We start from the raw sequence: 24,549 nt of genomic DNA on the forward strand, positions 1-24,549 counted from the left end.
AGTCAGAGGTTTGGCCAGGACTGGACCTCAGGTGTCTGATTTCTGGTCGAGTGAATGTTCTTTCACTGAAGCTTCCTGGGATTGTTGGGACAACTCTCACCAAAAAGTGCCATTGGCAGAACACTTGTCCTCTGAGGAGCCTTCATAATTGACTCAATCAAACCCATATTTATGCATGCGAGTATGGGCGAGGCACGCCACCCTTTGGAGGGCAGCATGGGGAAGTGGGCAGAGCCAAGGCCTTGGACTTGGGCAGGCCTGAGTGTAAGTCCTACCACCTCCACCTCCTGGCCTCAACCTTTGGCAAGTTCCCACCTCTTGGAGCCTCTGTTTCTTTACCTGCAAAATGGGGGCAGCAATATGGTCCTCAAGGGGATGCTATGAGGATTAAGTGAGCCTTGCTGCCATGGGCCATGGAGCCCTCCAGGGCTCAGACTATGGAGCTCACTCCTCGGGGTTACCCTGGGGTGATAAGAGGAGGAGAGGGGAGAGACACACACACCTACACACACACACACACACACACACACACCATGCACTCACAGCCACCGGGACCAAGCACAACCTAATGTTTCCTACAGTGAAGTGGTGACATTTGATCCTTTCTCCCTCCCTTCCCCCACTGTCTTCCTCCCACCTCTATCCCTCCCCTAGTCTCCCTCTTCTCCTCTCTCTCTCTCTCTCTCTCTCTATCCCTTACAGCCTCACATTATAAGTGCAACACCAGACCCACTGGGGTGGGGGTGAGGGGTCATGGGCTTTTCACTTCTTTCACATCTGTGAAATGGGCAGGGTTGGGGGTGGCAGGGTAAGAACGAAGACTGTGAGCCTCAGGTTCTTCAGGGCCAGACTCCCTGTGACTCCATAATTGGAGGCCCTTGGACTCAGCTCAGGGCAGACAGGGACCTGGTCAGGGGAAGGCCTGGAGTGGCTGCTTTCATGTGACCCACACTCTGGGTCCCGCAGAGACCTCCAACTGTCTCACTTGAAGCCTGAGCTCCTCCCACTGCAACATATTGCCTCTTAGAGGCAACAACAATAAACCTTACACAGAACTCTCTAGAGAGAAAATCCTGCAGGCATATATGCAAATCATTCTACAAATCACATGCAAATAGACTCCTGACTCTTCCATATTGCCTTAATGGAAAGGGCACCACTTTGAAGCCAGTAGAACTGGATCAGAATCCCATCTGGGCCCCTGTGAGACGTTCAGCAAATGAAATCAGCACCCTTTGTTTTTCCACCTGTACATGGAGCCAAGGGAACTACAGGTCAACCCAGCTAAAGAACATACAGTGCACATCACGGGTCTGTCTTTATCCATTCATGTCACACATATCTACTGAGGATGTTCCCTGCGCCCGGCACTGAGCTACATGCTGGCAAGATAGTGGCCAAGAGGTAGACCTGTCCTTGCCTGCCTGGAGCTCACAGTCTGGAGGGAAAGAAAGACTTGAACAGCAGATGCAAGCGCCAATCCCCAAACCCCCAGGGCACAGGAAATGTAACTTTCCCGACTTCTCTGTAACTGAACTTACTTCCCATTTTGAGGTCCCATTCGGCCAGGGAACCAAAACTTAATCTCCACCATTTGGGGATCAGCTTTCCCCAGGACTGTGTAATGTCAGCGAAGAATGGTGATGCTCTTGGGGATGGTAGACAAATAATGTCATCATCCATGTCACCATCTATCCACACTGCTTCCCCTGCACCTGCCACATCCTCGAGACTTTCTGGGCCTTGGTCACTGCAGATCAGCACCATGTCAGACCCTGGTTCCTGACTGCAAGACTCTATGTTCGCTGGTTCTCTGCTAGGTCTGCCCCTGACCTCCACCCTGTCCACCTTCAGGACTCCGAGCCCTCTGCTTTTCCTTCCTCCCAAACCACATTCCATGCTGCAGTGGGGAAGCCCAGGTCTGCCCCTGTACTTGGCAGTGGTCTCCTGTGCCCTTCATATCCTTCAGCTGGACTGGCAAGTCCCCGTTTACCTCTTCTCTTTCTCTCCCAACATCCTCTCATCCCCACACCTTCAGCCAAACCAAATGGGAGCAAAGGTTCAGACAACACACACGTCCATTTCCTATGGGCCAGACACTTTGCTTCTACTAACTTACGGAGATCCTCACAACAACCTCCACGGCAATTTTCTTCTTTCCTTCTTAACTGATGTGGAACTGAGCACCTGAGAAGTTAGGCCACACGGCTACTCAAACCCAGACAGTCCAGTTTCAGAGTCTGTGCCTTTAATCACGAAGCTATGCCCTAGACTGAAGAGCTCTTCATTGGCAGATGGGCCTCCTTCTCCCTCACCTTACAGCCTTTGTGTAGGATTCCCCGGAACGCCTTCTCCTGGCACCCCTTCATCTGGCTCACTCTACTCATCCTTTACAACTCCATTCTCCACAGCCCCTTCCCAGGCCCTCTGGGTTCTCAGGGCTCCCCGGCTGTTCCCACCTGAGCCCATCACTACAACGGGAGTTGCTTTCTCACTGTGCATATTCTAGGGCAGAAACCCCTTCTGTATCTTGCAGTGCCAGGCTTATGGTGCGGACCTGGCCCTGTGAATGTTTATGGAATGAGTGATTTTCAGTTCAGCTGACCCTATACTCTGTCAAAGTCAAATGAATGCCTGGGGCCAGTCTACCAATGGGCATTTATTAAGCACCTGCCGTGTACCCTGCCCTGAACCAAGTACACTAGAAGAAATAACTATGAATAGTTATTTGGGGTTGCCTGGTGAGGTTCATCCTGACCAGGCCAAGGTCAGCCCAGGGCAACGATCTCTGTGGCCCGGCTATAATTTCTGATCATCTACCACTTTTCCTTCCTCTCCCCAGCCTCTCAAGCCTCCAGTCTTCCCATTGTCCTGCTTTCTTCCACCTTCCTGATTAAATCAATTCAAAAGAAAGGACCCAGCAAACTTGTTTACCAAAGAACAGAGACTGATCTAAGGAGGTTGATTGTGTCTCCCTACAGGAGGGAGATTATTCTCCTCACTTGATAGATGAGGATCCTTCTACTCCGGGGGAGAGGAATGAAAGGATGGAATCCCAGACTGCCAGTGTGGAATGTGTCCTTGGGAATTACTGACTTCTTTCTTCTAACTTTAAAAATGAGTGTAGGCTGGAGCTTTTCTAAAGCGCACACAGTAACTGAGCCACAACTAAGACCCAAGTTCTCAGACGGCTGGTTTGTTGGCTTCTTCAATTCAGCATCCTTGTTCCCAAGTCTCATTGCTAGCAAACCTCACAGACCAGGACCCCCAGTTCCAAATTCCATTCTGCTTTTTCTACCCTCAATGCCTCTCAATCTTCGATCTCAGTGAGTTGATTAAAGCACATGACCTTTTCCAGGTGCTGTGTCAGGCAGTTCAAGTACAGGTGTTCTAACCCCAGTCACATGGCAGTCTTCCAGATTGGTTATTATTACTCCTGTATCAAGATGAGGAAACTGGGCAGAGAAAGCCAGTAGCTTCTCCAGCTAATAACCAGTTAGGGTCCGAATGTAGGTGCCCAAGTCCTTCTGCTTCCTCAGTCCATGCGATGCTTTTGGCCTTTGACCAGGGGCAGCATTTCCTCTCCACTCTTGCTTTCTCCAACATTTCTCCTCATATTCCTCTCCACTTGCCACCCCCTCACATACACTCACAAAAGCAAAGGCTCTCCTCCCAATTTCCTGATCGAGGGGAATGATTCCTGTTGAGCTGTAGCTGACCTCTAGCTGAGAGATGAGTCTAAAACCTCTCCTCTCCTTGCCCCACACTCACTATGGGAGAGGGAGCTCTGGATGGCTGCAGCTTCTGTCCTGGCTTTGTCTTCTCTCATCCTTTTATTAGCTGCCTAATTGGCAGCCCAATTAATCTGCTCATCTGTGAAGGAGGATGGATCACAATGAGCTACTCCATTTCCAGAAGCCATTCTCTGTCATTCTCTGAGGCAGCGTGGCCAGGCCCTGAGCGCAGGCTGGTTCCTTGATGGAGGGCTGCTCCGGGAGCTGGGGTCAATTAGTGGACAGATTAAGCAATTATTAGCCCCTAACAAGGGCACCTGGCATCATTACCCTGACTGTTTACTGGCAAACTGCAGCTTTAATATGAAGACCAACAAATAAATTAGGGCATCTGGTCTACTGCCGTGTCGGTCGAGAAGTAGATGATGTCCAACTGGCTTTCGGCTGCCAATGGATTCTGAGCCCTGGCCTAATGAAAACCCTGAGATGTCCCTCACTGGTCACAGCAGCTTTGGGATGTACTGTGGAGCCATTTATCATTCCAGGAGCTAAGTGCTGCCACTGGCCCATGGATTGTTCGTAGTTAACCTGCTGCTTCCTCCTGTCTGTCTGTCAAAACATGCTTATCTTCCAGGGCCCAGCTCAAAAGCTTCTTTCTCCTTGATGCCTTTCCTTCTCTCCCCAGCAGGAAAGGAGTTCCCTTCTACACTCTGGGAGGGTTGTGCATCCTCCTACCGCTTTCCAGCATTACAGTTATTTCATGGAATGCCAGAGCTCCATTTTGCCTATTGTTTTCCAGGTCTCTGAAGAAGGAGTTAAGAAATGTGGAGAAGGAAAGGGAAGGGTGAGGACTTGGGTTGTTTGTTTCCTCACCCCTGCTCCTGTCAAGGTATGCAGTCTATCACCAGAAGGAAGCCAACGAGGGCAGGCTCAGATTTGTACTTTAGGAAAATGACTTTGGCTGTACCGATGAGGACACGTTCCAAAAGTGGTCGCAGTCATTCAGTCCAGATGTGGTGGTGGCCTAGAATAGATGTGCAGCAAAGGGATGGAGATACAGGGCAGATCTGCTAGATTCAAGGAAGAGATCTGGGGACTGACTGCCTGAGTGTGGGAGGAGAATCATGGAGAATTCAGCTTTTCTAAATTTGGTGACCTGGAGGCACTTGTTAGTGCCAGGGAGAAGCAGCAAGGACAGCCAGACCCAGAGTCTGTGAACAGCGGGTCCTCAAAGTGGGGAAAGGGGCAGAGTTGGGATATCAAAGAAACCTCCCTCTCCTCATGTGACTTTAACCAAATTCCTCCTCCTCTCTGTCTTCTGGTGTGACCACCAACAACAGGATGGTTTAGATCCCTGAGTCCCTGACCCCATAATTGTCCAATCCAATGTCAACACTTAGACATTAGAGAATATCTCTTAATTCATTGTTCGGAGTTATCCTGCCTCTCCCCCATCTCTGTCTGTCAAAATCCGGGCCCTCCAAGGCACAGCTCAAATGCTCTTTTCTTAGACGCCTGCGCGGTGCTTTGCAGCAGGACACATGCTCTTTCATCTGCCCATGGGCTTCAACATTATGTCTTGAACTGTCTCTTGGAAACAGAGATATAGTTGTAAAATTCCCCAGGCAATACTAATCCATAACCATATACCCACAGTGGTTGACAACATAGGCCAAAAATCACCTTTGGAGCTCTTACTGCTTCCAAGCTGAAGAAAATGCGCTCCCTCCTTCTTGAAACACTTTGAGGTTAACCCAGATTCTTCTCCTTCCCTAGGGATCATTGACTTCCTCGTAAGCCAGCACCCTATTGCCCGTGTCCTACGGGAACACCTGGTCTTCAAGATTGCACCAATGCTCAACCCTGATGGAGTCTACCTGGGCAATTACAGGTGAGGGGCAGGGGAGAATGCTTGGAAGCTGGGATGGTGGGATGGAAGCAAGGAGAAAAAGGGGATATATTTTTGAGAAAGAATTTTCATCTTACCCATGAGTTCATTAGAGGAAGTTTCTACCCTGGTTTTTGAGAATGTGGCTAATGATCCTTGGATGTTTCATGCATCGCCACCTGAGGTAACTTACTGGGATTTTCTGATCAGCTTGCTGGGCCAGGAATCAGGAGAGCTAGAATCATTTTGGACACTCACTTCCATGTAACCTTGGGGAATTCACTTTCCGGCTACTGGAAAGGCTACAGCTCAGATCAGAACGCAAATTGTTCAATACCTAGCCAGGTCCCTTTTAAACGGTTTCGAGAAATGGAGCATCAGTTTCCTAATGAAGGCAATGATCACATACCTGACAGGGCACTGGTGAGAATCAAAAGAAATGGTGGAGACAAATGTGCTTTCAGAATATCCTATGGGGGTGATAGCAATGACTATTTTGATTCTGTGTTTCTTTTTGGAGAAAATTAATGAAGGAGAGTGGCATCCCAGGTCATCTGAGCAGCATTTCTCTCTGATGTGGGCATACAAGTTCGCCTCACACGCACTCATGCTCTCAGACCTTGAACTCTCTTTCTTCTGGCTGAGCACCATAATTTATAGTCTAAAATTTCACTGCCCGGTGGATCATCTGCCAATAGAACATTGAATCCTTTGAGATAGTGTGATTACTCTTACTTGACAGTTGAGGCAACAGACTCGCCTCAAGTCACACAGCCAGTGAAACACTGACTAGTTGTCTAATTTCACTGTGCACGTTACGTATCTTTAGAGCAGATTAGTCCCACAACTTTCAAAGTAACATTCAGCCTTGCAGCTTTTGCATGAGAGGCTCTGTCTGACCTGGTGCCTATCTGTCCACCATTCTGCCTCACCCCCCACCCTCCACTCTAATAGCCACTCTAAGCAAAGCCTAGTTCCCTAGACATGTCCTGTTGGTCCCTGATTCCTAACCTTCCTCAAGGCTGCCCTCTGCCCAGAACCTGCTGTCCCTTCCTTATCTTATTAACCCTTCTTCATACCACAGCTCATGTCTCCTGTTCTGGAAAGCATTCCCCAAACCCCCAAACAGAATTAGTTACTTCCTCCTCTAAGCACCCACAGGCCTGGTTATTGAACAAGACTTATCCCATTGCGTGGACTCCACTGGCCTTCAAGCCAGCAGAGAGCAGGGACTGAGACTTCATGGTCCTTGTGTCCATGGTGCCTGGCAGCAGGGATCAGCCTATAGTAGATGCTCAAAAACTATTTGATGAACATGAGTGAAGGAAAGGGATGACTTCATTGATAAAGAAACTAAGGCTACACATGAGATGGGATTTACCCAAGGTCAGAGGTACAGCTCAGATCAGAACCCAGATTGTTCAATACCCAGCCAGGTCCCTTTTAAACAGAGTTGGTTTCCTGCTTTCCAAAAGCATGGCAACTGGGTCCAGAGGGGCTTCCCAATACCTCTGGGTATAAGTTAGAGAGAGCCCATGGGATGCATGATGCCTTAATTAAAGACAGTTTTGCTTCCTCTCTTAATTGGCTCAAGCAATGGTTCATTAGCGCTGGCAGGTTTTATGGCTTGCTGCAGGCCTGAGAGCAATGCCTTTCCACCTTCCCTGGACAGAGCACACTGTTCGCAGTAATGGTGGTGGAAAGACCATTTCTTTATGTTAACATTTCTGTTTAATTACAAGAGTGGCAATGGTCAGAAAGAGGTCAATGCTGTCCACTCTACAGACTTATTTATGTCATCATCTGCTGTCCAGGGGTGGCAAATGGGAAAGAAGTCTGTGACCTTGACCAAAATGTCTCCCCTCTCTGGGCTTCCAATGGCCCCTGGGGTGGTGATGGGGAACTAGATGCTTTCTGTATGTCTTCAAGCTCCAGATTGTCCGATTTGGGGATTTAAGGGTAAAAGAGCTCCAACCCTCAGAAATGGTTCTCTATTGAAGTTTAAACCCCCAACGTTTTCCTAGTGAGAATATGTGTTTCTCGTTATAAGAGCTGGAGCAAATCTCTAACCACAGGCATTAATCCTGTTGCTAAAACAGCTCTGAGTTGCAACATAGAGTCTATCAATCAGGAGAATTCACTACTAAAGATTTGGAGAAGGTGAAAAATAATAATAAAGTCTCAGGATTGAGGGCTTCAAGGTGCCTTAGAGGTGCTCCAGGCCAGCCCTGCCTGACTACAGCAGCGTGTCCCATCCTGGAGGGACTTGCCTAGGCATTGTAGGAGAGAAAGGAGTTTGGAGTTTGAGGGAGTTTGGGAAACACAGAGTTAAGCAAAATTAAATGTGTTCTTTCACAATAAGATCTTTCAGTTCTGAATATGCTAATCAATAGGAATCTCAAGAGGGGAACATAGTACCCGGTATTTCCCAAAGATGAGTCAAGGAACCCTTTTCCTATAGAGCTTCTTTCCCCCCACACCCTCCCCTAGCCCTCAGTGGTATTAAACTCATTTTGGAAAATACCACTCCAAGAATTCTGCTTGCCCACCCAGTGCCGTGTCAAGCACTCATACGCTTATCTCATTTCATCCCCACACAAGTTTGCGAAGGAGGGTGTTCACTGAGATTTCTCTGCTTGCAAATAATGAAAATCTACTCCAGCTAGCTTGAGGACCGAAGGAAAGGTGGGAGGGCGGGAGGGAGGAGCAAAGGAAGCAAGGAAGGGATTTGGGGAGGGGGGGAAGGAAAGTTGTCAGAATTCTGGGGCAGTGAACAGCACCGGACCTCAGAGGAACTCATCACATTGCTGGAAACAGGTTGGAACACAGACCGCCAGGTCGCCACCTCTCTCCTGCTCTCTTTCCCTCCTAACAGCCCCTCAGGATGTGCAGTCTCTCAAGCCTCAGAGAAGTGAAATAATCTGCCTTAGATCGTGTAGCCTGTGAGGAGCAGCCCGGGAAGCAGGCCTACCCCAGACATGCCAGACCCTGCATGAAGAATGAGACACAGGCCTGCCCTCACAGCCAGGGACCTGCTGCTCCTCCTGCCCACCCCTCCCCCCCACCCCATTCCTTCTTCTACATTAAAGAGACCTGTATTCCAATCTGGGAAGGAAAGGCAGGAGATTTCCCAGGTTTAATCACACAGAACTTGTATTTAATAAGACAAGTACCTATACTCTGGAATTTATAGTAAAATAGCATTTAAGCGCAGCTGATGGCCTCTGCGGCATGACAGATCATGCTTTTTGTGCGGAAGGCAGGAGCATTTGCTAACCTGACTCCCGGGTCTGCGCCTGGATGCTGGCCTCCGGAAGGAGTCAGGAGGGCCTTGGCTGGTTACAGGCGCGCCAGCATGCTCCCCGGGAGCCCGCGGCATGCCTGAAATGACATCACAGTGGGCCGCAGTGATGCTATGGCATGGGATAGTGACGCCGGGCAGCTGCACGCTCTGCCTCACTCACTCCACCCCAACTACGCGGGCCTCTTTTCAGCTCAGTCTGAGGCTTAATGCCAACTCAGGCCTCTCTGGGCACTGGCAGCACCCTTGCCTAGCCCTTGCCCCAGTTGGTAATCGTGCGGGTATTCATGTGACTGTTTAAGGACAACCTCCATCTCTAGACAGCAGACTCCATGAAGTCAGGACGTTGTCCACCCCTGTACCCCAAGCCCGGCAGAGCGCCCAGCACGGAATGGGCCTCTGATCGGTATTTTCGGGGGGGGGATAAATAAACTCGGCAGCGGGGTTTAGTAACAGTGCCGTGGCTTGGAGCTATAGTCTCTGGTGTGGAGGAGCCCTGGCCGCATGCCTCCCCTCTCAACACTTTACTTGCACCTACATGGCCTCCTAAGCCCGCTTGTCTCCATCTTACCCTGGTGTGGCATGGCTACCACGATTGGCTGCCACTATGATTTAGCAGACTCTGGGTGCACAGCCACGTGTTGTTACTGTATGGACATTACACGTTTAAAGTCACTTACAAACCACATTTGATCTTTACAATAACTCTTTGAGAAAGGAAAGTCAGTTTCTATTATATTATTTTGAGCAAAGGGGAAACTGAGGCTGTGAAGGTGAAGAGCCGGGTTCGAAGTCACATGGTATATCCAGGGACTCTCTGCATCCCCAGACATGGCCTTTGTCTTACCAGTTGGAGCTGGAAGCAGAGAACGGCACTCTAGCGTTCCCCACCTTCCTGAGCTTTCTTGTCCTTGGGCGAGACACTCCTCTCCCCTGGCCTCAGTTTCCCTCCTCCCCTCTTGGAAGAGGAAAATGAGGTGGAAGTCATCTTCTGCCATTTAGTAGTAGCACTGGGGAGAGGCTCTATCAAAATGGTATGGCTACACTATGGGTGAACTTGCCGACATTATACCATGTGAACTAAGCCAGTCACAAAAAGACAAATGCTGTATGATTCCACTTATATGAAGTTCTTAGAATGGTCAAAATCACAGAAAGTAGAATGATGGTCACCAAGGGCTAAAGGGAAGGGGGAATGGGGAGTCACGGTTTAGTGGGTACAGAGTTTCAGGTTGACAAGATAAAAAGGGTTTTGGAGATGGACAGTGGTGATGATAGCATGGCATTAGGAATGTACATAATACCACTGAATTGTACACTTAGAAATGATTAAGATGGTAAGTTGTATGTTATGTGTATTCTACCACAATAAAAAAATAATAAGAATGGTACCCCTACTGATGCCATGTGAGCATCTTCGGAGGGTTCCGGGGGATCTGCGGCCTAGAGGTCTTGAGGGATGAATCCTGTAACTTCAGGTATTACAGAGCCAAGAAGCTGCAAGGCAGCTCCCAGTCGGAAGGCCACCGGGGGTCGGGGGGGGTGGGCTGAGTTGGTCTACAGTCGCGTCGGTGGGGTGGCAGTTCTCAGTGTCTTGCATCAGACGTGGCTGCCCATACGGGCTGTCTCAGCTGCCTCCTCCTCCCCATCACTCCCTCGGCAGAGCAGACAGCCCCACCCCTCGCTGTACCCCACTGCGACTGATTCCTTCCGAGCATGTGTAATGCACGAGTTGCCTTGCATTTGAAAAACAGACTCTCCATCTCCATATGACAATATGAAACTCTGTGTTGGGTTTGCATTTCTTAATTAGGTGCTTGTCATTGTATATTCCATAGAGCCACATATAAGTAAACAGTCATAGACCTTTGAATAAATTTATTGGTTTTATTTATGTTTCTGGGCATAAAAATCTATAATTACCAGGTACAGCCTCAGTATAACTGGTATTTAATGACAATTATTTTTTGTTACCATAGAAATGAGTCCAAAGTAGTTACCCATAATTTCTCATTTCCCAAACCTCACACATGCTGAATTGCAATATTACCATAGTAATTGCCTATTAGTCATCATAAAATACGCAGTTACCCAAAAGATAGCAGGATGCTATGAAATTTCTCATCTTCAGAAAACCTCAGTGCTTCTTGGGAGCGTGGAGGTGGGGGAGAGCCACAGACCCCTCGGGGTGGCACAGAAACGATCCAGCTTTATAGCATGGCACCCCAGCCCCCGCGGTGGAAATGCATGGCCCTCCTGTCAGTGGACCCGCACCACATCGTGTCTCCTGGCCCCGGTGATCCTCACGTAGCCAAGGAAGCTCTGGTGCAGTAAATCCAATTTAACTAAGGTTTATTGAGGGCCTGCTGAGTGTCAGGCCCTGCGCTGGGCCTTAGGGAAGCAGATGGAAATCAGAGGCTGCCTTTGCCAATAAAAAGCCATGTTTGTATTAGAGGGGTGCACGTGTGATGCCACAGAGGCCTAGCTAATAGTGCTAATGTCTAAGTGCCAACTAACTATGCATTAGATAGAGCATTTCATTTAACACTAGCAACAGCCCTGGGATGGAGGCAGTGCTAGAGCCCATCTTTCTCATGCTAAACATTTTTATGTCATAAAACTGAATACACTGGAACTAAAGAACACAGTAGGAAAATATTTAATCAGTATATGAGGAATTACTGAAATCCATAAGAAAATCTTGAATAACTTATGAGAAAACTAAAGGACAGCTAAAGTTAATTCACAAGGAAATTTTTAAAAAGTCGTCAAAAACTGGAGAAAGAATTTTATGCGATTGTATTGAGTGTAGTTGATATACAATATTATATCAGTTTCAGGTGGACTACACAGTGATTCGACAATTCTATGTATTACTCGGCGTTCGGTGTAAGTGTAGTCACCGTCTGTCTGCGTACATTATTACAAATTATTAACTATATTCCCGATGCTGCACTTTTCATCTCCAGGACTTGTTTATTTTACAACTGGAATTTTGCTCCCCTCAATCCCCTTCACCTATTTTGCCCATCCCCTATGCCATCAACCACCAATTTGTTCTCTGTATTGATGAGTCTATTTCTATAGCTCCATTTTAAATACAGAAGGAAGTTGGGGTACAGAGGCAGAAAGGAACTTGCCGTGGGCCCCCCAGCAGGAAGGGTCAGAGCAGGTTTATGAATCTAGGCAAGCTGACCCTAGCCTCCTACAGACTTCGCCTCCAGCGGCATGGTGTCCTGAAATCAGGCAGTGCCTCCCTCTGACTGGCAGTGATGAGGGAGTGTTCTTGAAAGATGGAAGATATATAGGAATTCACCAGACACACAGACAGTAAAAAGGAGATTGGCACAGCAAAATGTCATTAAGCACAGCAGAGGCTGATACCAGGCAAGGTATTTCCAACACACACACACACACACACACACACACACACACACACGCACACCACGCACGCACACGCACACGCACACGCACACACACACAGACAGGCATCATAAGTGGCTGACCTTACCCATCCTGACATCCAAAGGAGGAAACATTTTAAACTTTCCAAAATGAGGGGCGCCTGGGTGGCTCAGTTGGTTAAGCGACTGCCTTCGGCTCAGGTCATGATCCTGGAGTCCCGGGATCGAGTCCCACATCGGGCTCCCTGCTCAGCGGGGAGTCTGCTTCTCCCTCTGACCCTCTTCCCTCTCGTGCTCTCTATCTCCCATTCTCTCTCTCTCAAATAAATAAATAAAATCTTAAAAAAAAAAAAAACTTTCCAAAATGGAATAGAACATACAATTAGCTACAGGAAATGTAAAATGCATGTCAGTATTCTCTTTGTTCTTTGACGGTGTAAAAACTGCACTTTTCATCATGCTAGAAATGGAAACCAAAGACCCATTGCAAGGATCACCTCACCAAGAGGTCTGCCACCCTCTTCTCACTGTGCCTCCTTCCCCATCCTGGCCACACTCCCTGCCCTCGGGGTCTCTGTCACGGCGCCGTCAGCCTTGGAATAGGAGGTGAGCTGAGACCTCCAGTCCAGCGCTCCACCCAGGGCCGGGATCCCCTCAGTAGTCTCCCAGAGTAATAGCCAGGCCCCCCTCATCTTGTCCAGCTCCAGGCCTGGGTGGCTCCCGCCCTTCTAAAGCATCACCAAGCTACCAGCTTGGACTGTTAGAGAGGGTTGGGATTCAGGCTAAGCCTGCCAGCCCATCCCTTCTGCTTTACCCCCGAAGGATTATTCTGTTTTAGTCTGTCTTTTACATGGTAGCTCTTTAGCTGTCTGAAGACCGTGTGTCCCCTCACTTCCCCCCTCTCCAGTCCAACCGTTACCATCTCCTTTCCCCCAGGCTGGACATCCCCCAGAGTCTTGTACCTTTTCACATGCAATCTGACATCCATTCCCCTTCCCATCCTTCCTGCTGTCCTCTGAACATGCTCCAGATGTTTGTCATTGTCTTCGAGGCCTAGTGTCCAGGACTGAACAGTTATGATGATGATGATGAAGGTGACAAGGTGGTGGTGAATAGTCGACATCTATGGAACCTCGGGGCCCACCACCGTTCGAGGCATTCTGCACATATTGTTCCACTTAATCCTCAGAACATCTCTATCATGATTCTCATTTTACAGATGAGGAAACTGAGGCATAGATCGATTAGCAAAGTCCCTTAAGTTCATAGAGCAACTTGTGGAGCAGGAGTAGGAAGGGACGATCCCAGGCCTAATTCTGGGGACATACTTCTGAGGCAGCCTGCGCACACTTTTCTCCCCGACATTCTGGGGGCGTACCTCTCCTGATACAGCCTGCACACGTGTTGCTTTCTGACATTGAGCTCTCCTCAACCTACTTGTTTCCACTTGTATTTCTGCTAAGTCACAACTCCCCTGGCTTTCCCTAGAGCCTTACAAGAAGCCTGTGGCATGTAGACAGGATAGGAATCACTCTCTCTCTTTGAACAAAGAAGAAACCGAGCCACAGAGAGGCTAAGTAACTTGCTCAAGGTCACACAGTGAGCGAGCCTATGGTTAGTCAAAATGAAGTGCAAGCGACAACGGGGGCCAGACAGCCTCACCTCCCAGAAGCCCTCTCCTGCTTTATGTAACCTGAGCGATGTTTCTAAGGAGGCTGAAAGGGCACTGGGGCTGGCAGTGTAATCAGGTGTCTAACCCACAAGTGCACACCGCCAAAACCAATTATTCAAATGAGCTTCGCAGCCAGGTTCCACAGAAAAGGCCAGATGGCTAGATGTCTGTGGAGGCAGCCCCCCATCTCTGTCCCTGCAAGCAGCTGAATAGCATTTCAAAGTTAGAGTTGATAGCAAGTTGATTTTAATAATTGATTCTACAGCGAAGACAGGCCTCTGAGGAGACCGTAACCCAGAATGAGTGGCTGGGGAGTCTGGGGGAGCAAAACAATAGAATCAAGAACTTTTGTCATTTCTGGTCTTAGTTCCTAAACCACTGCTTGAAGAGTGTTAGTTCTCTGTGTAAAATCCTCCCGTGGCTCCCTGTTGGCCATCAGCAAGAACCTAACCTCTGTAGCCTGGTATTCAAGCATGCGCAGTGTCCAGGAACTTCCTTCTCAGGTTCATCTCCCACTGCCCACCTTGCTCCTGCCCTAACACCCTCCATCCGCTCTTCTCGCCTTCCTGGGCCCTTTGGAGGGCCCTAAACCGGCCCACTCTTGCTCACACCTGTGCCTTTGCTGGCAGTCTGCCTCTGCTTCAGAAGTCTTTCAACTCAACCATTTCTTCTCCCTCTTCTTTAATCCTCTTCCCCTCCTCCCCAACCACCACTTCTTTCCGTCAGGCCTTCACACAACACACACTTGGTACTGGGCACTGGGGAACTGAGGTGGGCTTTGACCTGTGCTTGCCCTCAAGAAGGAGGTGTTGTGTGAGACGAGCCTTGAGGGATGAGGAGGAGTTAGCCCGGGGAAGAGATGGGCAGGCGGGGCGTTCTAAAACAAAGGAATGATGTTAGACCACGACAGTGTTGATAACAATACAAACATTAATTGAACTTATGCAAGCTACCAGGCAGGCCCTGTTGTAAGTGTTTTTACATATTATTTCCACTGAAGATGGAACTCATCATATGCCTGCTCCCACTCCCCCCGCTACTCCCACCAGTTTAGAAGAAGGTAGAGGGATCAGAAAAGTAGGGGTCGAAATTAGCTTGATTATTGGTAAAAGCAGGATTTGGGAGGCATGCTTTATCTCTGTGGCTAAAATTGGCCTCCTTCTACTTCACCCCAAAGTTCAACTTTGCCACCAGCCCCAAGCCAAGAAGGAAGTGAGTTGCCTCTCAGAAGGCACATGACGGAGGAGGCCAGAATGGACCCTCCCAGCGGGAGTCACAGATCTCAGCAAGTCATGCCTGGAGGGGCTGGGCCAACAGGCTCTGCCCCTTTTCTTAAGTGGACCAATCAGAACAGTTTCACCGCCTCCCTCTGGGAAGAGGAAACAAGGGGATCGAGAGGAAGAGCCATTCTCTTATTGCTGGACACTAAGAGTCCCTGTTGGGGTTGAAATGGGAGCTTCCTCCTAACAACCCCATGAACCTGTGCTGTAGGTTCTTGTATTATCCTCATATTACAGACAAGGAACTTGATGCACACAGAACGGTTAAATAACTTGCCCAAGGTCCTGCGATAGTAGGAAATCCAGGAGTCAAAACCAGGGAGCTGCCTTGGAGCCCCAGTGCCTAGCCTCAGCCTTGCCGCCTGAGCCTTGGGGAATGGCAAGTGGTCTGACATGGCCGTTGTGCATGGTCAGAGCTAGAGACCGCAGTGTAGGTTCACGCACTGCACAAAGGCACCAGCTAAGAAGGCAGGTGGAGGCTGGCATGCAGCCCAGGCCTGATCAGCCTTGGGACTTGGAGGGATTACGTCAGCCCACAGGAGGGGACACCTTTTTGCAATTAGTTCATAGGATGTAACATGTATGAGCCTTGTATGGTATACAGATTAGGGACATGGTTGAAGAAGCTGGAGGAATAAGTGGGGACCAGTTTGTGGAAGACCCTGACTGTCCTACCAAGATCAAACTGTAACACCAGTTAACATATGTGTAGCCGTGATCTCAAACTAGGCAGTGTCTCCCCAACATTTTCCATGACTGATCTCATTTAATCCTTAAAACAACCCTCTGAGGTAAGCAAGATCCACATTGCCCAGATGAGGGCTGAGGTACAGAGAGGCCACACAGTTAAGATGGGGCCAACGCCAAGATCTTATCCAGGCAGTGTGGCTCAGAGTCCACACTGCCATCTAAGTGACTTTTCAGGCTTAGACAAGGTGGGCGGGGGTCTCACTGGCTCCCAGAGCTTGCGAGGACCTAAAGGACTTTTCTTCTCTTTTGTGTTTCCTTTGCCCTTTCTCACTTAAGAAGTTGAAAAAGATGATTCCTAGACCCAAGGGCCAGTGCACTCCTTTAGAAAATGTTCCCCCTTGGGCCTTGTTAAATGGTTCTTTTTTACTCCTTGTCAGTGTTGTTATTGAGGGAAAATAATCTCTTGGTCCTGGAATGAACTTCCAGTGCTACTCTTACATAGCTATGTGACCTTGGCCTCCATTTCCCTGTCTCTGAGATGTGGGAATTGGGTTTTATGAAATCTTGGGTCCTTTCGGTTGGTGCTTCTCAGAATTGTCCTAAGTCACCATTTGGAAATCCCACCCTCCCACCAAGCCTGATGTTGCTGCCAGGCAGGAGACAGGATGGAAGGAGACTGAAACCCCAGAGCACATGCTCTCCGTGGGAAGGGAAAAGGCACTCCAACAAAACTTCTTGTCCACTAGCCATAAGTTCTGGGAGAAAGGACCCAGGAATTTCAAGGTTAAAGATGATCCCTTTTCTAGGCATGGTCTGAGTACTCCCTTCCCCCAACCCCACCACCTTGCCAGAAAGGCCACCATTCCAGGCCACCATTCCAGGGTCAAGATCTTGCTGACCCTTGGAGGTGGGAAGTTCTACCTCATCTTAGCTCTGCTATGGGCCTTGGGAATATCCAGGGCCTCCTCACATGTACATGCAGTACAGGCTCCTGGTCAAGGGGCCAGGCTGGCTGTGACTGCCCCCAACCCCACATCTAGCCAGAGCAAGCGTACATCACCCACTCAGAAGGGGCACCTGTTTCTAGCTTGGAGGGGGGCACATTTTGTCAATTTGCATGAAGGTACTTTACATGTTAGTCCCCATTTGAAACCCAGTTTCCCCATTTATTTTTTTTTTAAGATTTTATTCATTTATCTGAGAGAGAGAGAGAGAGAGAACGAGCAGGGGAAGGGACAGAGGGACAAGCAGACTCCCCACATAGAGGGGAGCCTGATGCAGGGCTTGATTCCAGGACCCTGAGACCATGATCTGAGCCAAAGTCAGATGCTTAATCAACTGAGCCACCCAGGCGCCCCTCAGCTTCCCCATTTAAAAATTAAGGGTGTTGCATACAACCCTCACCTCACATGAGTCCTCTCAATTGGATGCTGACCTGACTCCCAGGACTGCTAAGAGAATAGTGATGACTAAGAACATGGGCTTTAGAGCTAGCAGAGTGGGTTCAAGTCTTGCTTCTGTCACTTGTCCTTGCTGGGCTACAGACAAATTACTTAAGCTTTCTGAGCCTCTATTTATACAGTCTAATGGAGAGCTGGCTGTATGTCTGACAGAAAACTCAATGGCAAATGAAATAGATTCAGTTTCTGCCCTCCTAGTGCTTTCAGGTCTTTGAACAAAACCCATGAATTTATCCAAGGTCACAAAACTACTCAGTGGTAGATCTGGGACTCAAACTCAAGTCCTTCTGACTTAGAACCTATGGTCTGGTCTTTTTTTCTTTTTTAGGTTTCACTTAATTTATTTCAGAGGGAGAGAGAGCACGAGCGGGAGGGGTAGAGGGAGAGTGAGAATCTCGCTCACTGAGCGTGGAGCCCGAAGCGGGGCTCAATCTCAAAACCCACGAATTCATGACCTGAGTGGAAACCAAGAGCCAGACGCTCAGCCGACTGAGCCACCCAGGCAGCCCACTATGTTCTTATCCATTCTCCTCTTTGCCTTTACCGCCCAGGTTGCATCCTTGTTGTGATGGCCTAAGAGGGAATGTGAGGGAAATGCTTTAAATATTTCTGGGAGTGGTGATGTGGAGCAGATGTGTTGTAATTATCCCTTATGTTTGGGACAAAGGACACTGCCCGCCATCCTCCATCTCCACCATAGTAGAGCCCACCCCACCTGCTAAGCATTTTGCAGAAGCTATTGATGACAGACTGTCTGGCATTCTGACACTGGCCAATCAATAGAGCTAGAAGGTACTTCAGGCCAAGGGCAATTGAATCCCAACTTTTAGTGGCATTAAATAAAGCAATATTTATTTTGCTTTTGGTGCAAATATACTTAATCCAATCTAGCTCATTGGTAATGCTGAAAAACTGCTGCGTTTGAGAGACAATTGCATGTGTGCCTCATACATCTCTGCCTGTCAATGCCACCCTTCCAGAAGCACACAGCCCCACAGTGCTCAGATGAGATTGATCTGAAGTCACCAAGCTGTCTCTTTCTTTATCCTTTAGAAGAGATGAAAAGGAAATCATAAGGAGGGAAATTAAAATCATTGCTCTCATTCTAACTGCCATTATTGCAACAAGGATGGGCATGATGCCCTTCACAAGATGGAGCTATTTACTTGCCATTTGAATAATGTTCTCTGAAGCCATTGTATCTCTGCCATTGTGCAGAGGAGGAAGAGACCAGTAAAGGAAGAGCAGACAGGAGTAGCTGAGGGTCTCTTTCATAGATGCCACAGCCTCAAAAAAATCACTGGAGACCATCCTGGCATTGATAAGATCTTGGTTCAAATCCCTGATCTATATCCTAGTAGTTGTCAAGTGATGTTCTAAAGTCAAATCTCTCTTGGATTTTATTTGCTCATTTATAAAATGAGGATTTTTTAAAATATTTATTTATTTGAGAGAGAGAGAGATCATGAGCAGGGGAGAGTGGCAGAGGGAGAAGCAGACTCCCCACTGAGCAGGAAGCCCAATGCAGGACTCGGATCCCAGGACCCTAGGATCATGACCTGAGCCAAGGACAGACACTTTAACTGACTGACCCACCCAGGCACCCTAAAATGAGGATTAATAATACCTACCTTATCTGGCTATTGTGAAAATGTCTAACATGTAACAGGTACTTAAATACTTTTCAAAAAATGTCTTCAAGGAATTACCTAAACTTTGTTTGCACATATTCAGGGTATTTGTTCGCACATATTCAGGGTATTTGTTCATACACTTGTTCATTCACTCATTGATTCAGTAGATATAATGAACCTTCTCTGCACCTGGGTCTGTAGTAGATAAGTTGGGGGGGGTGGCACAAGGTGACACAAACATAATCCCTGCCCCCATTGGGCTCGCAGTTTGGAAGAAGAAACAAAAGATAGTCAAGAGTATCTCCAATTCAAGAGAATGAAAGTATATATTATGTAGTTACCTATAAATTTGACTTCCATAAAATTGGATTTTCTAGAATGATCCTAATGTCAAATATTGTGTCTCATTGTTACCATAAAGAGTTCCATTCATGTCAGAACAAGGGTCCTGACTTTGAGCTCAAACAGAGATTTCATCTCAAAAATAAGTAACAGAATAGAAGAGCACCAAGGAGACAGAGACCCAGAGCAGAGACCCGGGATTTCATACTCAATGACTCCAAACTGGCAATCATAGTATGAGAACCTGGCATCTGGAGGTCACCTTGTCTATTTCTCTGTCTTTAGGCAGATGATTTGGGTCCTGAAACCACTAACAAGAAAATGCATCAGCCCTGCCTTCCTGGTGCTTCTAGCCTAATTAGGGACACAAACATAAACACTAGTGGCCTGTTAAAAATATGTGTAACTTCCAACAATTCTCACTTCGCTGAACTTTGCACACCCCTGCCTGCTCTCTGAGGCCTTGACTTTGGCAAATTCCCATCCCTTCTTCAAAGTTCAGAGCAACTTGAGAACTCCTAGAGGCAAAGATTGGGTCTCATGACAATATCAAACGTTGAAAAATGCATGCAATTAACATTAAGATACTAGTAACTCTTAACTTTTTGGTGTTTCTTTTTAAAACTGTCAATCCTTTCCCTAGAATATCGGTATTTTAACTTTATCGGAAATGTGTGCTTCCTCTAAGTCCCTAACTTTGGGGATTAATCCCAATTAGTGATGCTTTAAAATCATATAATGATATTTATAGCAGCATTATTCACAATAGCCAAGATATGGAAGCAGCTCGCACGTCCACTGATGGATAGATGGATAAAGAAGATGTGGTGTATATTTATACAATGGAATATTACTCAGCCATAAAAAAGAATGAAATCTTGCCGTTTGCAACAACATGGATGGAGTTAGAGAGTATAATGCCAAGCGAAATAAGTCAGTTGGAGAAAGACAAATACCATATGACATCACTTATATGTAGAATTTAAGAAACAAAACAAACAAGCAAAGGGGAAAAAGAGAGAGAGACAAACCAAGAAACAGACTCTTATCTATAGAGAACAAGAGGGCAGGCAGGTGGGGGGAAGGGGACTAAGGAGGGCACTTGTCATGAGGAGCACCGGGTGATATATGGAAGTGTTGAATCACTATGTTGTACACCTGACACTAATACGTTAACTAACTGGAATTAGAATAGAAACTTAAAAAGTAAAAAAACAAAGAACACCCAACAACGTATAATGAGTGAGCTGGCAGAGACCATCCTGAGTGAAGTATAACCCTCTCGTTTTACAAAGAAGAGCATGGAGCCCAGGGAGGGGAAGTGACTGTCTCAAGATGATATAGACGTTAGAGGCCTGTCCCCTGGTCCCTAGCCAGGCAGGGCTCCTGCATCTTTACTAAGGTTTTTCTTTAGTAAATACCCACCTACTGATAGACTGTTACCATTAGAAGTGTTCTCTAAAAAATCAGCTCAAAAATTACCCAGCATAGTTGCTACTCACTGAAGAGTCTCACCAATGTTTTAGCTTCTAAGGAACGCCAGGATTCTTTGAGGATTGAGTGGCCTTTGAGTCACCAGCCACACTATTTTCATCAACAGGCTGGATCAAGGTGTTGACCTTTCAGGATCTTTCTCTTAAGTTTTGAATCTCACTTTTTTGAATGAAAGAGACTTCCTGGAAGCAGAATGGCCAAATGGGAAGACCAGGGCCCCAGGGCCAATTCACCTGGATTGTAGTCTGAGCCCTATGGAGTACCAGGTAGGTGACCTTGAAGGAATGGCTTACCTTCTCTGGCCTTCAGTGCTCCCACTTGAAAAATGGAATCCACCTGTGTGCCTAGATGGTTGTAAGAACTATATCATATGAGATTGGAATGGAAAATTCTTGGGAAAGAATGAAATATTCAATCAACAACTAATTCCTCAATGTCTACCATAGTCCAGACTCTTTGTCAAGCACAAGAATACAAACATGAATAAGACATCATCCACACCCTTGAGGAATTCATGGTTCAGTGGGGAAGACAGACTCAATAATTACTATATCTTGTTCTGTAGTCACTCTGATGGGCAGGGTGGGGGCAGGGGGAGCAGTGGATGCTGTGGGAGCAGAGGGAAAGCACCTATCCCACATTTGCAGAGAGTAAGTCAGCAAGCCTTCCTGGAGGAGGTGATATTTAGATTTAGACAATTTCAACAATACCACAATCCCCACCACTGCCACTGTCATCACTGGCTGCCATTTATTCAATATTCCTTCTGTTCTGAGGATTCTGCTGGGCCATTAGTAGTTCATGTTCACAATACAGAAAGTCAAGGTTGTTATCCTCATTATACATATGATAAAACAGAAGCCCAGAGGGTTTTGGTTTTTTTTAAAGATTTTGTTTATTTATTTGACAGAGAGAGACACACAGAGAGAGGGAACACAAGCAGAGGGAGTGGGAGAGGGAGAAGCAGGCTCCCCATGGAGCAATGAGCCTGATGCGGGGCTCGATCCCAGGACCCCGGGACCATGACCTGAGCCGAAGGCAGATGCTTAATGACTGAGCCACCCAGGTGCCCCCAAAGGAGTTTTTAAAAAAAGAAATTTAAAAAGGTCACCAATCAAAACTTAAACCTAACTGTGACTTCCAAAGCTCCTGGTCTTCACAACATAGCCTTATGGTTCTGTGTGACTCTATGAGGCAAAGATGAGACTAGTGCAGGAAGTCACTGGGAAGACAAATTTCAGCTAAAGAGAAGGAAGAGTTTTCTAGCAGAGCTGTCCAAGAATGAGATAAGCTGCCTGGGGAGGTGGTGAGTACCAGATCATAGAAGTATGATGGAGCAAGCTGGTGACTTGGCTAAGGCATTGCTTAGGGCATTCTTAATTGAAGGCGGAGGAGAGGTAGGTAAGCTAACCATCTCTAAAGTTACGGTCATTTGTGATTAAGTCCTGTTGTTAACAATAGCGTTCCATTCCAAATTTTTAGATGCTCAGTAGAAGCTCAAAGAGCTCTGTGGGCATAGCACCCAGACCAATGGTTCCATCTGCATGGTGACCAGCCACTGGGGTTTAATATAAATTAGCCTACAGAGCTATATGGTTAGTGATGCTTTCTGTTAAAGAAACAGGACTAACTCCAGCCACTGAAGCAAAAAGGGAATTTATAGGAAGGGCCATATTTGGAAAACAAACAATTAACAGAATAGCTATGGAGGGCAAATTGGCTGTTGGCAGGGATAACTACCCCTGCTCAATGGTAGCACGGCTGTACACCTGACTCCCAACCTCATATCACCTAGTCCAACTTTAAGGCCTGGAGGGAAGTGACTATTGCCTGAGTCTGGTTTTCTGTTGCTGTGGCTGGCAGATCACAAAGAGGGAGCATCTGGCCCATCTGTCTTCTGTGGTGAGAGAAAAGGCACCCCCATAGTCTCATCATCTGTAATGATGGAGGAGTAAACTCTCCCCAACACTGTCCCCTCTAATCACAGGGTTAGATGTTGGGCATTCTCCAAAGAAAATGGGTAAATGCCTACTACATTAGGAGGGATCAGACAGTAGTTATGAACTCTGATCTGCCTGACTCCCAGACTGGAGGAAAAGATAAGAGGCCAGGATGCACCTAGTGTGTTGGAGGAACAATGAGGAGTCCAGCATCTGGCACAGAAGAAGCGAGAGGGATGGTGGTAGGAGCTGAGGTCAGAGAAGTTAGCAGGGAAGGACCACATGGGGACTTGTAGCTTGTAAGGGGTTTTACTCTGCATCTAACAGGGACTATGTGAGCGTAAAAAGGACATCATCTGACTTGTGTTTTAGAGGATCACCCCGGATGCTATGTGGAAAATGGGGGTGGGGAAGAAGATGGGATGAGAGGTGGGCTGGGAGGATACCAGGGTGGATATAAACCAGGTAAGAGACTGTTAAAATACTCAGGACCTTCATCTGAGCTCAAGGTGATATCAGTGGAGCTGATAAAAGGGTGCTGGGTTCTGAATACATTTTGAAGGTAGAGACAATGGATTAGCTGTGGGTGCGAGACAGAGGGGAATAATATGGACACCAGTGGCTTCAGCCTGAGCACTTTTTTCTACTGACCCGTATGAGAGATATACATGTGTATGTGGTCTCAGAGCATGGATACTGAAGTCAGACTCCTCCACAGAAACATTTGAACCTCTCTGTGATTCAACTTCTTCTTATATAAAATAGGAATTGTAACAGTAGTGACTTCATAGGGTTTTGTTGAAAGCATTGAGTGAATTAATATATGTAAAATGTTTAGAACTGTTTCTGGCAAAAAATAAATGCTAGGTAGGTAAAACAGGGACTGCTCTTACTCCTAGCTGTATTTTGATAAGTGACAAGTTTGGCTTGTCCTGTTCATACTGACTCTGACTCCGGGTACTACCTAGGTGCTCTCTGATGGGGTTTGACCTGAACCGTCACTGGCTGGATCCCTCTCCGTGGGCCCACCCTACCCTGCACGGAGTGAAACAGCTCATCATCCAGATGTACAATGACCCAGTGAGTAACCAAACCCCTTCAGCACCTGCTGGTTTTATGGCTTAATCTGGGAAAGGGCAATATTGTACTGGGAAATTCCAGTAGAAGCTACAAATTAGGAGTGCAGGGTCAAAACCAGGATGGATATATGAGGCCTGCTGGTCTTATGTTTAAATTGGATAGACCCAAATACCTTCCCCCACCTCTCACAAATATCTTGTTCAGTTGGGTTCAGGAGGTCTTGTGGGATAAAGGAAATACAGTGAAGCAGATTCACAGGGTTCTTTGGCTATAAGCAAGAGAAATACAATTTGAACTAGTTTAAGCAAAATAGAGAATTTATTACGAGAGTACCAGTGTATCTCATATAACTAAAGACTGTAGACTGGCCTCCTCCACCTGTAGGAGACATGGTGCCAAGTGTCACATCTGTTGGCTCCATCCCTGGAGAGTGATACACTCTCATTTTCTAGTTCCAGTTCCAAAAGACTGTGACTGGCCTAGCCTGGGGGATATGCCACCTCTGGGCAAGTCAACTCTGGCCCCATAGGCAAGGATTTGTAAGGACAGGACAGCACACTGGAACCACATGGCTGGACTTGTGGGCTGTGGTGGTCGTGGTGAACCTATTCCCAGAGAAGAGGGCCTGCT

General features: G+C 47.4%; 1 protein-coding gene across 7 annotated transcripts in view; it reads left to right on the top strand.

The window, feature by feature from the left end:
- The window catches only part of LOC112823825 (AGBL carboxypeptidase 4), a 1,550,619-nt gene that overhangs the window by 1,425,724 nt on the left and 100,346 nt on the right, over positions 1-24,549 (top strand). For all 7 annotated transcript variants that reach the window (XM_073896781.1, XM_073896780.1, XM_073896779.1 and 4 more), the window contains 2 exons: positions 5,511-5,625; positions 23,808-23,919. In XM_073896781.1, the coding sequence (XP_073752882.1) occupies positions 5,511-5,625; positions 23,808-23,919 (227 nt within the window). The remainder of the gene's footprint in view (positions 1-5,510; positions 5,626-23,807; positions 23,920-24,549) is intronic.

Source organism: Callorhinus ursinus, unplaced genomic scaffold (genome assembly GCF_003265705.2).
Source record: "Callorhinus ursinus isolate GAN/ISIS: 27379988/994484 unplaced genomic scaffold, GSC_fseal_2.0 scaffold9, whole genome shotgun sequence".
Classification (NCBI taxonomy): domain Eukaryota; kingdom Metazoa; phylum Chordata; class Mammalia; order Carnivora; family Otariidae; genus Callorhinus; species Callorhinus ursinus.